At 40.2% G+C, this 15,720-nt stretch overlaps 1 protein-coding gene across 1 annotated transcript in view; it reads right to left on the bottom strand.

The window, feature by feature from the left end:
* The window catches only part of LOC149028580 (RNA recognition motif XS domain protein), a 33,278-nt gene extending 18,081 nt beyond the window's left edge, over positions 1 to 15,197 (bottom strand). Inside the window, exon 1 of the mRNA XM_089137881.1 lies at positions 14,057 to 15,197. Coding sequence (XP_088994007.1) covers positions 14,057 to 15,093 — 1,037 coding nt within the window. The 5' untranslated portion in view covers positions 15,094 to 15,197. The remainder of the gene's footprint in view (positions 1 to 14,056) is intronic.
* Between the last annotated feature and the right edge of the window lie 523 nt (positions 15,198 to 15,720).

Below are 15,720 nucleotides of genomic sequence, written 5' to 3'. Positions count from 1 at the left end.
AACTAGCTTAGCCCTCAGTAGCCCTCTGTTGTTTCCTTCACAGCATTCAGATTCACACACCACAGTACACAGTCACAATCTCAACCTCACACGCACGCTGCACATAGAGAGGTGAACAAATCTAGAAGAAGACTGGCCAAGATCCAGAAATTCCTCCAACCTGAATACCAAACTGGTTTGCCCCAACCAAGGGTCTTCCCCCTCACCTATGAGCTCTGCTCATCACTTCCCTTTACACAAATTCTTCTCCCCCTTCTCTATTCCCTCCTTTCCCCTCCTATAACCAAAATAAATCATAACTACCTTTTTCTCCTGCCAAAAATCCCAACATACATGTGGCTGCCCCCCAATGAACCCTTGCCATCTGTCCCGATGTCCTTTTACTCATTTATTCCCACATCCAACTGTATTTGAACCCATGTCCCTCCTATATGCTGCAATGTACACCCCTTGGATACTAGGGTCTTATCAGAGGTTCATGATGAACTGCACAAAATGGGCTCAAATGCCAAAACCAAATTCCTCCAAGGGATAAGGGAAGCCTACATGCATGAGCACAAAACATGAAACCTTCCAAGCATATTCCAGTAATACCAACAAAAAAGCATATAACAACAAAAAAAAAACAATGTAAAGCAACCTATTTGATTTACAGTCACATCTGAGAATAGAGTCGTAACACAGAACTTGATAAAAAACAATATGCATCAACTCCCACAAAACGAGATATTTAACTGAATAAAGAATGTTTCAGATGACTATGGTATAAAATAGACACAAAAAAATCCCAGCAACCTGAGCATTTTGAAATTATAAATACTCAAGCAATCAAAAAAGACATCAATCACAATCCAAAGTACATCAAAACTACAGGCACCACTTACAATGCCTCAGTAAAGAGGCATTTATCTAACAAACATCAAAGCATCAACTTAGAAACCTAATTTTCAAATGGAAACCTACAACAGTAATGGTTCCTACAAGCACACAAACAACAAAATCGTTCTTCAAGCATCATGTAACCAAACATGTAGTTCCAACTAGCATTAGACATTCAAGCCTCATATAAAAAATTCTATGTACAAATTCAAACTTATAGCAGCTTCAAAACCAAATCCCTACAGCATGTATGCCATTAAAGACATGCATAGGACCCATGAAAAGGCTAAATCTACTAGCACATTCACTTTCAAGTTTCATCAGAAACAATGTGAGAAAACCAGCCTCCTACAGAATGAAATACTAGTCCACCCAAACAACAGGAAATTTTATCAATGCCTACCTGAACCAAGTAACAGGACACAAGTTCAAAAAAAGTAGCCCAATAATAGGAGGTAACCTCATAACTGTTCACCAAGGCTCAAAACTAAATCACTAAAGCTCAATGTCCAATTGAGAATGCTTCAAAAATATAACTTTCTCACCACTGAGGTACATTTAATTTAACCCCATTCAAAAACATAAATAAATTAGCTAGATGAAGTCCAATCTATTGGCATGCAATTTAAGCATACAAAACCTTACTAACTCATCAAAAGGACCTTCAAACCTACATCACTAGCCAAGCTCAGAATCAATCTGAAAATGTTAATTAACACTAAGCTTTTTGTCGATTAGGCCACTTAAATCAAATTCCAAAAACATAGACAAACTAGTTTGTTAAAGTACAATCTATTGTAACATACTTCAAGCACAGAAACTGATGTAAATTCAATTGAATGAGGAACAGTTCTACCAAGATCTTCCGAAAAGCAACCCTATACAATCCAAGGAAAGAGTTCTTCAGATTTTGACCCCTCCCCCCCCCCCCCCCCCCCCCACCCCCCACCCCCCCCCCCCCCCTCGCATACAATTTCCCCCCCCTTCTCTCCCCCCCCCCCCCCCCCCCCCCCCCCCCCCACACCCCCCCCCCCCCCCCCCCCCCCCCCCCCCCCCCCCCCCCCCCCCCCCCCGTTTTTTTTCCCTTTTTTTTTTTCCCCTTGGGCACCCCCCCCCGGGTTTTGCCGCCGCCCGCCCGGGTGAGGAGGTTGGTGCGCGTCGCGCCGGCCCGCCCCCTTTTCATGGATTCGACCTTATATGATAAAAGCTATGCTAGGCGTTCCCCACAAAAACACGCGCTACACTATGCCCGGGTGTAGTGATAAGTGGGCAAGGGTTAGCTAGGCTCCCCGTGCCGCGTCGCACCCCCGGATGCGTGATAAGTAGGCGGTTCCCGCGCCGTGGACGAGTCGGGTAAAGAGCTAGTCCATAAGCATAAGCTAGGATTAGATTGGCATCTTGGAACATAGGATCTCTAACTGGTAAGAGCTTAGAATTGATAGATGTTATGAGGAGAAGAAGGATTAATGTAGCTTGCATTCAAGAACTAGATGGAGGGTAAAAAAGCCAAAGAGTTGGATGACTTTAAACTTTGGTATCTGGGGATAAAACAAATAAAAATGGAGTGGGTATAATAGTGGATAAAGATTTAAAAAATGATGTGGTGGATGTTAAAAGAGTGGGTGATAGGATTATTGCTATCAAGCTTGTAATGGAAAAGAGTTCGTAAATATAATTTGTGCATATGCACCTCAAGTAGGACTAGATGAAAGTCTAAAGCTAGAATTTTGGGAAAATATGGGTGGATTACTGCAAGGAATTCGTCAAGGAGAAAAGATTATCATAGGAGATGATTTAAATGGACATATTGGAAAAGATCAAAGAGGATATGAGAGTGTTCATGGAGGTTATGGTTTTGGAGAAAGGAATGACGAGGGGATTTCAATTTTGGATTTTGCTACTGCTTTTGATCTATCTATTATAAATACTTCCTTCAAAAAGAGAGATGAGCATTTAATTACTTTCAAAAGTGGACAGCATAGAAGCCAAATAGATTTCTTCCTAACTAGAAGGACTGATAGATTGTTGTGCAAGGATTGCAAGGTGATACCGGGGAAGCTTAACGCACAACATAGACTTGTGGTCTTGGATATGTGCTTAGTCCCAAGAACACATAAAAGGTCCAAGGTAAACTATCCCGGAATAAGATGGTGGAATTTGAAAGGAGAGTACTCTAAATCCTTCGTTAATGAAGTAGTCAAACAAGGAAAATGGGATTTTAAAGGGGATACCAATGCATGTGGAATGAGATGGCTATGTGTATTAAGAAAGTGGCTAAAGATGTTCTAGGTGAATCAAAAGGAAAGATCCATTCTTATAGAGAGCGTGGTGGTGGGATAGTGAGGTTCAAGCTGCCATTAGGAATAAAAAAGCTAGTTTTAAGACATGGCAAAGAACTAAGGATGTTGAGGATCTTCAAAGGTATAGGTTAGATAGAAATGAAGCTAAGAAAATTGCGGGAAAAGCAAGGGAAAGGAAGTATGAAGAGTTATACAATAAGTTGGGCACAAAGGAAGGGGAAAAATCTATTTATAAGATAGCTAAGATGAGGGATAGGAAGAGTAGAGATCTTGACCATGTTAGATGTATTAAAAATGGAGATGGTAAAGTATTAGTTTGTGAGGAGGATATTAAGAAAAGATGGGAAACCTATTTCTCTAGTTTACTAAATGAGCATTCTTCAAGCACTTATGTTTCGGACGATTACACTTTTCACCAAGGCACTTGGTGTCCGAACTTATATTCGTAGAATTTCGATGTCCGAAGTAAAAGAAGCTTTAAGGAGGATGAAACTCGGCAAGACACAAGGTCCTGATGAAATCCCAATTGAAGTTTGGAAGAGCTTAGGAACCCATGGACTAGTTTGGTTGACTAAGTTGTTTAATAAGATTATGAGCACGGGAAAATGCCGGATGATTGGAGGAGAAGTGTTGTGGTTCCAATTTACAAAAATAAAGGAGATATTCAAAGTTGTAATAACTATAGAGGCATTAAATTGATGAGCCATACGATGAAATTATGGGAGAGAATAATTGAAACCCGGTTGAGACACTTAACTATAGTTACGGAGAACCAATTTGGGTTTATGCCGGAAGATCTACAACGGAGGCTATTTACTTAATTAGGAGACTTATGGAAAGGTATAGAGAATGTGGAAAGACCTTCATATGGTATTTATTGACCTAGAAAAGCTTATGATAGAGTCCCTAGAGCGTTAATTTGGCAAGTACTAGAGAAAAGAAGTGTTGCAAGTAAATATGTAGATATAGTTAAGGATATGTATGATGGTTCGGTGACTAGTGTTAGAGCAGTGGGGGACAAAGTAATGAATTCCCGATACTTGGCTACATCAAGGGTCAACTTTAAGCCCATATCTATTTGCACCGATAATGGATGAATTAACCAAAGACATTCAAGATGAGGCCCCCTGGTGTATGCTTTTGCGGATGATATTGTGTTGATTGATGAGACCCAAGTGGGGATTAATACCAAATTAGAATCATGAGAGTAGCTTTGGAATCAAAAGGCTTTAAACTTAGTAGATCCAAGCAGAATATCTAGTTTGTAACTTTAGTCATGATCGGGCGAGATGATGAAGTGGTGATACTTGACGATAAAGAGATTCCTCGAGTGATTGTTTTAGGTACCTAGGTTCAATCATAAGTAAAGAGGTGATTTAGAAGATGAGGTTTCCCAAAGAATTAAAATAGGTGATGAAGTGGAGAGGTGCTCCGGTCTTATGTGATCCTATTCCATTAAAGCTTAAAGGAAAATTTTATAGGCCGTTGTCCGCCGCTATGATGTGCGTGCAGTGTTGGCTGTTGAAGAATCATATGATAAACTCGGTGTAGCAAATGAGGATGCTAGATGGATGAGTGGCAAAACTAGGATGGATAAGATAAGAAACGATCATATTAGGTTGGTCCGGAGTTGCTCCTATGTGATAAGCTTAGAGAAGTCGTTTGAGGTGGCCCCCGTTCCGGGCCTATAAATGCTCCCTGTCGGAGAGTGATATAATCCATATTGAAGGAACTAGAAGAGCTAGGGATAGCCTAGATAACCTTAGGAGAAGTGGTGAGAAAGGATATGTATAGCTTAGGCCTTGTATCTGCTGGCCTTGACGCCGATTGGAGGGCAGAATCCTGTGCCGCCCCATTTAGTTGGGAAAAGGCTTATTGTTGTGTTTTTTTTTTTTTTTTTTTGTTTTTTTTTTGGGGTGGGCCGCCCGGGTTTTTCTTTTTTTTTTTTTTGTGGTTTTTTTTTGGGGTTTTTTGGGGGTCGTCCTTAGGGTATGATTCCTAAATTGTGAGGCAATCCCTAATTTTAGTATGTTTCTTGTTAGGATTCCATATCTACTCTTAGTTTCCAAATTGGATCATTCTAGAGTGAGATATGATAGAATCCTTGTCTAAATTAGTCTTTAATCAAGTAAGTTTTGTGCTTGCAAGTAGAGTTCTAGTTTGTTTTCTTTTTACAAGTTGTCCTTTTATGTTTTCCTTCATGTAGGCTATATATAACCACTCTAGGTTGTAACAAATCATATCTGAATTATTCAACAAAGCTGAGAATTGAAGGAAGAGCAGTTGAGTTGTGGGCTCCCATGGAGGGTAGCCTGCGGTGGGTTTGTGAGACTTTGTTTGCTGAAGATCTTCTACTTCACTTCCCCTACAAGTAAGTACTGCATCCCAACCCCATCCCTAGCCTTCCCTCTTCTTCCCACATCCATTGCACCCTTCCTTTGTATTTTCTTGAATTGAATTTTTGGACCTAAATTTCAGGGAGATCTACACCAATCTAACCATTAGATCTGTCAAAACTTTAGGAACCCCATTTCCCCCAAAACCGTAGTGACCCTAGATCCCAATTTGACCCCATTTTGACCGTTCGATTTCAAGATATAATTATTCCTTTTTATTTTTCGTACTTCCCAAGACCCTAATAAAAAGAACCTTAATATCTTTTAATTTGGCCATACAAACCCCGCCAAACTTGGGGAATTATATCCCTACATTACATTACCTACACCCCTCCAAGTTTGAACCCATTTTGACACCTATAGACCCAAGCTTCCATTTCAAAGAATTTATCTCATATCTTCCATGGAATGGGTTTTGTACCTTTGAGATCCATAGAACATATTTTACCACAAAACATTAATCTAACCTTCCCCCTAGGAAATCATCCCTTCACAACCCATATGATAGATGAACCCCATACCCCTAAATTCCCAAAATCATAGAAACCCTAGGTCCTGTCAAACCCTAAATTTTTTAAAATCCTGAGTTACAAAATTCGATTCTGAAATTACAATTGCAGGCTTGCAGCAAGGTTTCAAACCCTTAAATATAAATACCCTTGCCCCTAAGCCTGGCAGAATCTACCCTAAATCTATCCAAAACCCATCCACCAAAGGTAATCTCAGTCCTAAAAGACTGATGATTCTCAGGAAAAAAGATCCTTGAGTAAGCTTGAATCTAGGGCAATATTCCAACAACCAACCCTAGAATCTGGTTCGCATCAATTTGGGTATCAGAGTTAGATGAATCAGTAGGAGCCAGAGCTATGGACGAATTAATCCATTGTTACAAAGGAGGGATAAAACCCAAAGATCCCTATGATAAAGAATAACTTGACTACAACCCTTCAATCAATGTCATATCAACGATCTTCATAGCAGGAACAGAATAAAACTAGAGGAGAAGTTGTATCTTCTACAACAAGCTCAAATCAGGTAAATATAAAGCTTTGGTAATTGTTGATAAAGGTGGTAGTTCTGATGTGGTGTCTGAGGGATTCGTAAAGAGGGGTTAGTCTAAAAACTGAGGGGTATAGCCTATAAAGTCTCGCTTTTAAATAGTGATAGATTAGAAGTTACCCAGGGGCGTCTTGTACCCATCAGCCTCCATCCCTACCTTGAGGAGGTTTGGTGTGATGTAGTTCCTATGAGGTTGTCTGACATTATATTGGGGAGAGTTGTATGATAATGATGTTGCCATCATAGGTAGGGAGAATACAAGTAAGTTTAACCACAAAGGTCAAAAGATTATACTCTTGTCCTTGAACCTACTAAGAGAAATCAAGAAAAAATAGGCCTTTAAAACAACACAGAAGGACGCCAATACCAAAATGAAGCACCTGGTGGTTCTATCCCTAGAATTTGAAGGACCCAATCAAGAAAGCAACCAAACCACAAGGGCGAGGCTCCACAATTAGGAGATGAACCCTCACCACAAATCTAGGAGGCCCTTCTAGAGTGGGAGCCAGAAGAGACTGATACAGACAAAACTAAAGCAGAGAAGGACCAAGGATTTGACTCAAGCCCTTGATGACAAGGTCATAACAACTGGAGAAGGTGTTACAAAAGATTACAAGGACGAGATTGAAGCAACAACACCAGCTGAAAATGTGCCTTAAGTATTACTTCCCCTACCAGAAGTTCACCATGCCTTGGAAGCCAAAGCATTGCTGCAACAAAATTCCGAAGAGACTCCAGGAGAATTGTTTGACCTAGATCTCGAAGAATTCCTTGAAGGAGTCAAGGTAGACAAGATCAAAGCAATCTAGGCTAACACTATGGTCTGCGGAGGCAAAGAAGGTGATTGAGAGCACTCCCCGAGAACTATTTGAAGATCAAGATATTATTCCTAAAAGGCTAGAGTATGTGTCACCAACTCTTGAAATGAAGAAAAACAAAGCTGGAGAAAAAGTAGTGAGAAAAGAAGACCCCATGGGCATGACTATGCTTTTGAACCCAAGCATGTTAACTTCATCCAACCCCCACGGTTCTTCAAAAAGAAAGTCCCCAAAGTTGAAGAGTTCATTCCTAGTGCTCTTACAATGCTAAAGTTTTGACTAGCCATGGTTCACGTTGCTGCTCACAAGTTGTTTCTTCCACCACTACAAAATTCGAGGTTGAATTTTTACTACTGATTTCGGCCAGAGCATATCAAATTTAACACGCCCCCAGGGTTCTTTGAAGAGAAGGCACCCGTACTCGAAGACTACATTCCTCAAAATCCCACTCTGCTAGAGTATTGCTTGGGAATTGTGCAAGCAATCACACACATGTTACTCCCTCCACATCACTGCAAATTTCAAGGATGAGTTCATACGGAAGATATTTAAAAGATTGATCCAGAATCACATGACAGGCACGTTCATCAAGAGATAATTGCTCTAACCGGGGGGGGGGGGCAGAATTGATGTAAACCTTTTCTAAAGGCAGCAGAGGGCTTACTATTATTTCCCCACACCCTACAACCCCTAATCTTACCAAGGCTATTTTGGTCATTTTGGTAACTTTCGTAGGGTCCAAAGTTAAGTTGCCATTGGGTCCAACATGTTACTAGGACCCTATGTCTATTTTTTTATTTGAGTCATTATTTTTTGAATTAATAAAGAGTCTTTGTTAAGATATGATTCCTAGGTTGAGTGGGAATCCCCTAATTTCAATTTGTTTCTTGTTAGGATTCCGTATCTAATCTCATATTCCAAATGGGGTCCTTCCAGAGTGAGATATTATAGAATCCTTGTTTGAATTAGAGGCTTCAATCAACTAAGAGTATTTAGAATTGGTTTGCCAATTAGAGTTCTAGTTTGTTTTCTTTTTACAAGTTCAGCCCTTTTATGTTTTCCTACATGTAGGCTATAAATAAGGCACTCTCAGTTGTAACAAATCATATTTGGATCATTTACTAAAGCTAAGAATTGAAGGAAGAACAATTGAGTAGGGGGCTCCCTTGTGGGTAGCCTACGGCGAGTTTGTAAGACTAAGTTTGCTGAAGATCTTCTACTTCACTTCCCCTACAAGTAAGTACTGCATCCCAACCACATCCCTAGCCTTACCTCTTCTTCCCCCATCCACTGCACCCTTCTTTTTAATTTTCTTGAATTTTCAAACTTTTCTAGAGACCCAAATTTCAAGACCAGATCTACACCAATCTAACCATTAGATCTGTCCAAACTTTAGGAACCCCATTCTGACCGTCCGACTTCAAGATATAATTATTCTCTTGATTTTTCATACTTCCCAAGACCCTAAAACCAAGAATTAATATCTTTCAATCTGGCCATCCAAAACCCCCACGCCAAACTTGGAGAATAATATCCCTACATTATTACCTACACTCCCTACAACTTTCAACCCATTTTGACACCTATAGACAGAAGCTTCCATCTCAAGGAATTTATCTCACCTCCCATTGAATGGGTTTTGGTATCTTTGAGACCATAGAACATATTTGACCACAAAACATTAACCGAACCTTTCCCCTAGGAAATCATCCCTTCACAACCCATATCACAAAGGAACCCCATATCCCCTAAATTCCCAAAACCCTAGAAACCATAGTTCTTATCAAACCCTAAATTTGACCATAAGTTGTAAAATTCTTAAATTACAATGGCAACAAGGTTTCAAACCCTTAACATAATACCCTTGACCCCTAAGCCTAGCCGAATCTATTCTAACCTAGCTTAACACTAATAAACCCTAAGCCTATCCAAAACCCCTCAACCGAAGGTAATAAAGACTGCTGATTCTCAAGAAAGAGGATCCTGGAGTGTGCTTGATTCTACAGCAATATTCCAACGACTAAACCGTAGAATCCGGTTCACATCAGTCTAGTTATCAGGGTTTCAGGAAATCCAAAAATTCAAAAGTGTGTGGGGGAAAGGGGATGGGATATGCTAGCTGCTACTTACATGGATGTAGTAGCCTTGTCTAATGTTGTGGATATGGTGGACTGACCTCTGACCTCAATGCAACTTGGGTCTACAACTGTAGAAGAGTTTCACAAGAGAACCAAATCTCTTGCAGTTGGAGGTTTTTTACCAATGCTCAGAACACAATTCTAATGGAACAGCAAAAGAAGCACAAGCCTAAGCTTGAACGGGCAAACCCAGTGCCAACAGCTTCCGAACAAGCGGAGTCTGGAGGGGCATTTTTCTTAAGCAGCCCCAACAGTTTTTGCTGAGCTTCATAGGTGAAGTTTATAAATCTGAATCTGTGAACTACTAAATGTGTGAGGGGCCTGAGGGCTTATTTCTAGCCATATAATTGCATTCCTAGTTGTACTCGAATAGAAAACCGAATAACAATGTAATTTCTAATAATAGGTATTAGCCTAATAAGGGCTATTTATCATGTTCACGACTCTAATAAGGAGTATTTAATTACTGTGTATTACATCCTTGATAAGGTATACATAATTAATGTTTAATGTGTATCAGATTCTTGAAAACGTCTATTGAATATATATATATATATATATATACACACACACACACACACACACACACACACACACACACACACACACACACACATACATATATATTACTTCAAATAGATCTGACTCAACTTTAACCAAATAAATAATCTATTTTCGTACTTGACTTAGGAACTAAACTGACAAGCCCATAGAAATATAGAATAGGCCATGACCACATAAACACATGAAAGAAAGGCCAGACCTCTGTGTCTATCAATCCTAGGTTGATTTCGAAGGAAAATAGGCCACTTCGGTGCTGGACCTGCATCAGAAACCTTGCTAACACATCAAAAGAACCACACTCAGTTCAACCGTCTTAGTCTCTTCCTACAAAATCAATAAAATACCATACAAAGAAACAAAACATTCCTAGCCAATAAACTCAGGCATATCAAACAACCTATAGATAAGAATCTCACAATTTTTCATTACTCCAAGAGGATTCATATTCATTAGCACACGCTCCCCCCCCCCCCCCCCAAAAAAAAGTCCAGAGTCTTCCAAATACAATTCAAGACATCATTCAGAGAATTACATATTAATTTATTGGTTTATTAACATGCTAAAACAAGTAGAAAAACTATGTAGGTTAACTACTATTCTTTAGAGTGCATACGAGAGAAATGTTTATCTTTCAATAGCTTCACATATCTTTACAATACCATACCCTGTTGCTATGGCAGATCAATGCAAAGAAGAAAAAAAATAGCATCCTAATGCAGCATGACTTCCTTTTGTTTTTGGGTCAGAATGCAACATGACTCAATAGTAAAGCTTTAACACTACAGTTCTTCCTTGTGCTTTGGGCACTTCTATTATAATTATGGATGCAACACTATGAAATGACGCATTACTATTGTAGATTGGATGCGTTCGCATTGAATGTTAGTTTAACAACAGCACTAGTCTTCTGGTGGCATGATCTTCATCTTCATTTAATGCATCATCAGTCTGGGAAGAAAAATATTTCTGCTCTTCTTTTCCTCAAGCACATTTTTGTACTCTTTATGAAGTTAATAATGTATGTCCTTCACCCAAAAGGCAAAATTCAATAATGTTTTTCTTCCGCTCACCCAAAAGGCACGATTCAATAATGTTTTTCTTCCACTCTTTTGAACCTCAACCCCTCTCCGCCTTTTATGTGAATGGAGAAAGATTCTAGTGAATCACCACCTGGGCAGAGTGGATCTCAATTCATATACACTGGTATGTCTATCAAGTTTTCTTGGAATCATTACATCCTGTTAGAGTATCCATGTATGCTTATTTTTCTAAAATTTTAACAAACAAAAAAAAGAGTTAACTGTAACTTTATATTCTGTCAAGCACCTCTATTGAAATACCAGTAGCGGAGATTCACCGGACTGAAGGACAAACACCAACCCTTAACAGCATTTCACAATGTTGGCAAAATTATCAGTTGGTCCTCTCTCTATGCTTCCTAAATTATCTCTTCCAAATCCTCTCATATAAAATCTCAACGTCTTTTCCCCTTTCAGCTAACATAGGGATGTGTTGAAGCTTTGCCTGCTAACTTTTAGGTGAGCTTTGCTAAATTAATATTGCAGCAAAAAAGCCTAGCAAGAGACATTGAGATATCGAAGACTGTAATACTCACAATTTTCAAAAAAAAAAAAAAAAGAAGTCTCACATGCAAATGATGCTTTCATACTAATTAAAAAAAGGTTTTGCTGATAGGAAATCTACATTAAAATTGGTTCGCCATTCCGTTGGTGATCAATTAGGCTGCGTTTGTTTGCTGGAATAAAAGTGGGGTGGGAAAATTCTTGAAAAAAGTGTAGATTTCTTACTTTTCCCTTAAATCCCAAAATTGTAGATTGTTTGGTTGCTTGGGGTGGGAAAGTGAGAGACAAGCTTCCTTGAATCAAGGAAACTTGTCTGATGATGTGGCAACCCAACTTTCCCACCCCAAGCCATTTTAAAACCCCACAAATCTGGTGGGATTTTGTGGAAAAATTTGGAAAAGTAAAAAGTGGGACCCACCACTATTACTTTTCCACAATACCCTTCCTTTCCTTTCCTTCTCCCTCACCCCACTACACATGAGGCCCACATGTTTTTTTTCCCACCCCACCTTTGCAAACAAACGCAGCCTTATTGGATTGACATCATAGACTGAAAATTAAAAGATTCGCAGAACAACAAAAAAAAGACAGCCCTATAGCTACAGCTATTGCAAGCAAGTCTGTATAAGTCCATTGCAAAAGCTTGAAACTCATACAGCACCCACCCCCCCCCCCCCCACCCCAAAAAAAAGAAAAAGAAAAGGAGGAAAGTTCATGGATTATATAGTGTTGATACATAAATTTTATTGCATTATGAACACTAATTTTAAGACAATATACAAGCATACACATGCAAATGTCATAGGTACGTCATCCTATATAAGTTTAGCTCAAGCAATTAACCCAGCTATGCCACTTCCTTTTAGTATATCGTGGGTTAGCTAATTTATGAAAGGGAAAAAAGGCTTGGCAATCAACCAAAATCACAACATTAAGGGTGTCAAGCAGTACAGTACAGAAAATACCTACCCAGAACTGAAACTGTCATACCACACAAGATCTACTTTTGTGAAACCATTTCCGTACCACTATGGTATGGTACATGTATGGTAAACAGTATAAAACAATATGAAAATGTTTTTACTATAATTAGTATAAATAATGCAACATGAAGCATCAAAACGCCTATTTACATACTTATTTTGTTTGAATTAAACCTAAGTGTGTGTATACAGCACACATACCCCTAAACAGTATATACAGTACAGTTTCAGAATATACCGACAGTTTTGAACCAAAAACCATTTCAGCATAGTACTGCACCCAATACTATTTTCAAGAGCCATATCATACCGTTTTGGTAACGCTTCGGTATTCTACGGTTTTATGCGGGTGGTTTTGGTTCGGTATGTGGTTCCGGCAGCAAATTGACACCCTTAGACAACCTAACAGGGTCATACAATAGAAGAGCCCTTTTGGATTCAAAACATCATCAAATCAGCCAAGATTGACAAATTGATGAGTATTTCTCAATTTATAGGCTCTAACCTAGAAGAACAAATTTCAATCTTCAAAGCTCCCAGCTGATTAGATAATCATTCAACCAACGACATATAAATGAACTATAACTTGGTTCTATGCTATAAAATGGGAACATTTTACCTGAAATTCTCTTATAGCAGTATTTCAATAGGCACCAAGATCCCAAACTTAATCTTTATAAAAGATAGAATGAAAATCATGACAGCACACTATGTCTAGATACATAGAATAACTTAGTTTGGGCTAGATATACATTACAACATTGCATCTATGACACTTGAGAGAAGAAAATGACATTAGCCAAATAATTCCATTTATATCAGAGGGTTTGTATGATTATTTGTTGAGCTTAATCATGTAAAATGAGCTAATGGATATTTTTTTAAAGGTCTCACGTGGTAACCATTTACTTCTAAAAAATGGCTCACACATTTGTAAACATTTTTATGTTTTCAGCTTATCTTGATTTTATTCACGTAACTTCACGTTAGAGCTGGAAACCACATCCAACAAACATATCAGAAAAGGAGGGAACAAATTTCTCAATGCGGAAGCTAATAGCAATAAGGGTTCTTGCATAAAATGTGACAGACTAAAGATAAATTTATTTAGAGAATTGGTTCAAGCCATCTTCAGCGGCCAGACCTTCTCTGGTTCAAGCCATCTTCAGTCACCATAGTATGACTTGGGATAAGCATACTTTGGCACGTTTTAATTTCATTAGCTAGGTCGGGATGCAGAAAGTCAGCTGTGTGTGTATCTATATATGATACCATAAACACTAGCATTAGAAACACAAATATATATGTATTAGGAAAATCATAACCCAAGTCGAACCTGCCACAGGAAAGGCACTGCAGAGGCCCATGCTTCCCATCCTCCAGATAATTCTTTCTTTCGGATGCATTCTCATTGATTAATTTTGTGTAACCAAGAAACGCCTTCTTCAGAGCTAGAGGGTCTACATCGGGATATTTGAGACCCTCGTCAACAACACCATGCCTAGAAAGCGTATCGCCGTAATCCCCTCCAACCCTCATAAGCTTCGAAGACCGCAAATTGAAATCATCCCCTCCCCTGTTAGAGTCCAGGGGATCCCGTCGAAATGGGCTACCTTTCCCAGACAAGAAATCGGACCGGTCGCCAAAACCCGACGAGAACCCAGTGGTACTCGCGTTGGAGCTCCCATACCGCAAAAGCTGCTGTCGCTGCCTTGCAACTTCTTCTCTCTCCCTGCCATCCCTTTCATCCTCATCTCCATACCTCCTCTTCAGTGAAGCTTCAGGTGGCACCCTCCCATCAAGCCCTAAGGCATTCCAGTAATCGACTTGCCCACCGCGACGACCAAATGGCTCATTGACATCACGATGGAAGCCTCCCTCTGGACTCAACCCACCAGGAGGGAAATGCTTATCAAACCCTAACCCTAAACTGCCTGATTCACGTCCTAATCCTAAGAACCTATCAGCATGCGGAAAGTCTTGATAATCTGGGGGAAGAGCAAAGTATGACCGAACGCTACCATCAGCCAACGCGATGGTTCGCCGCTCAAGCATGTGAAAGCCATACGCCGGCGGAGGAGGAGCACCAATACCAGCCGGATCTGGAAACGGAAAAGGAGCTCCAGCTCCACCTGCGCCTGACGGAAAAGGACCAGAAGCTGATGAAGGGAAAGGATCGCGATGGAGCTTCGATGGACCAGGAGCTGCGGAGTCGTCCTTGGTATTTGACGAAGGTTTTAGGGTCTTTGAGTCACCGGCGGGACGGGAATTACTATCGGGATTAGAATTCTTCCCGGATTCCCACCTACTTTTCCGGTGAGACGACGAAGAAGACGCCTTATGGGATAACCCCTTAGGATTATTTCCTGTCATCTTCTCGTTGTCCTTCAATCAAAGGAGTATTAGGGTTTTATGATCGAGGCTTGCGAGAAATGGACACACCAGAGAGAAGCAAGAGGAGGGAGAGGAAAACAAAGTGAGCGAGTTGAGACGTGGAAGAAAAAGTTTAGTCTTATCGCTTGACTTGCACGCGTGGGGAAAAATTTTCCTGTTTTTTACGCGGCCCGGGCTGCAAAGGGCCGGGTTGGACTGGGTTTTTGCAATCCCAAGCCAACCCTATATTTTTCAATCTTTGCCTATTTTCGCCCTAGTCCTACAAGACCAAGCCAAGTCCATTCCATCCTTGATTGGCCCTAATTGGGCTGGGTCAAGACTGGTTGGCCTTGATTGGCCATGTTTTCGGTCCTAATTCTGATTGACCCTATCGTTGTCTTTGGCCCTGACCCTGTGGTCAGTCCCGGCCTCCCGACTGGCTTTCCCCGCCCAGACCCGCCCCCCCTGGGCCCGGGCGGGGGCCGATTGGCCATGTTTCCGATATAATTCTGATTGACCCTATCATTGTCTCTGGCCCTGACCCTGGTTGATCATGTCCCTGGCCTAACACTGATCTCTGGCTATAGAAAATTAAACTAGAAGATTTTGGCAGATGGGTGATATAAG

This window comes from Hakea prostrata, chromosome 1, assembly GCF_041222555.1.
Source record: "Hakea prostrata isolate BN-2017 chromosome 1, UWA_Hpros_2, whole genome shotgun sequence".
Lineage (NCBI taxonomy): Eukaryota > Viridiplantae > Streptophyta > Magnoliopsida > Proteales > Proteaceae > Hakea > Hakea prostrata.
Note: the sequence above shows the minus strand (reverse complement) of the source record. Positions and strands in the feature narration are given on the sequence as shown.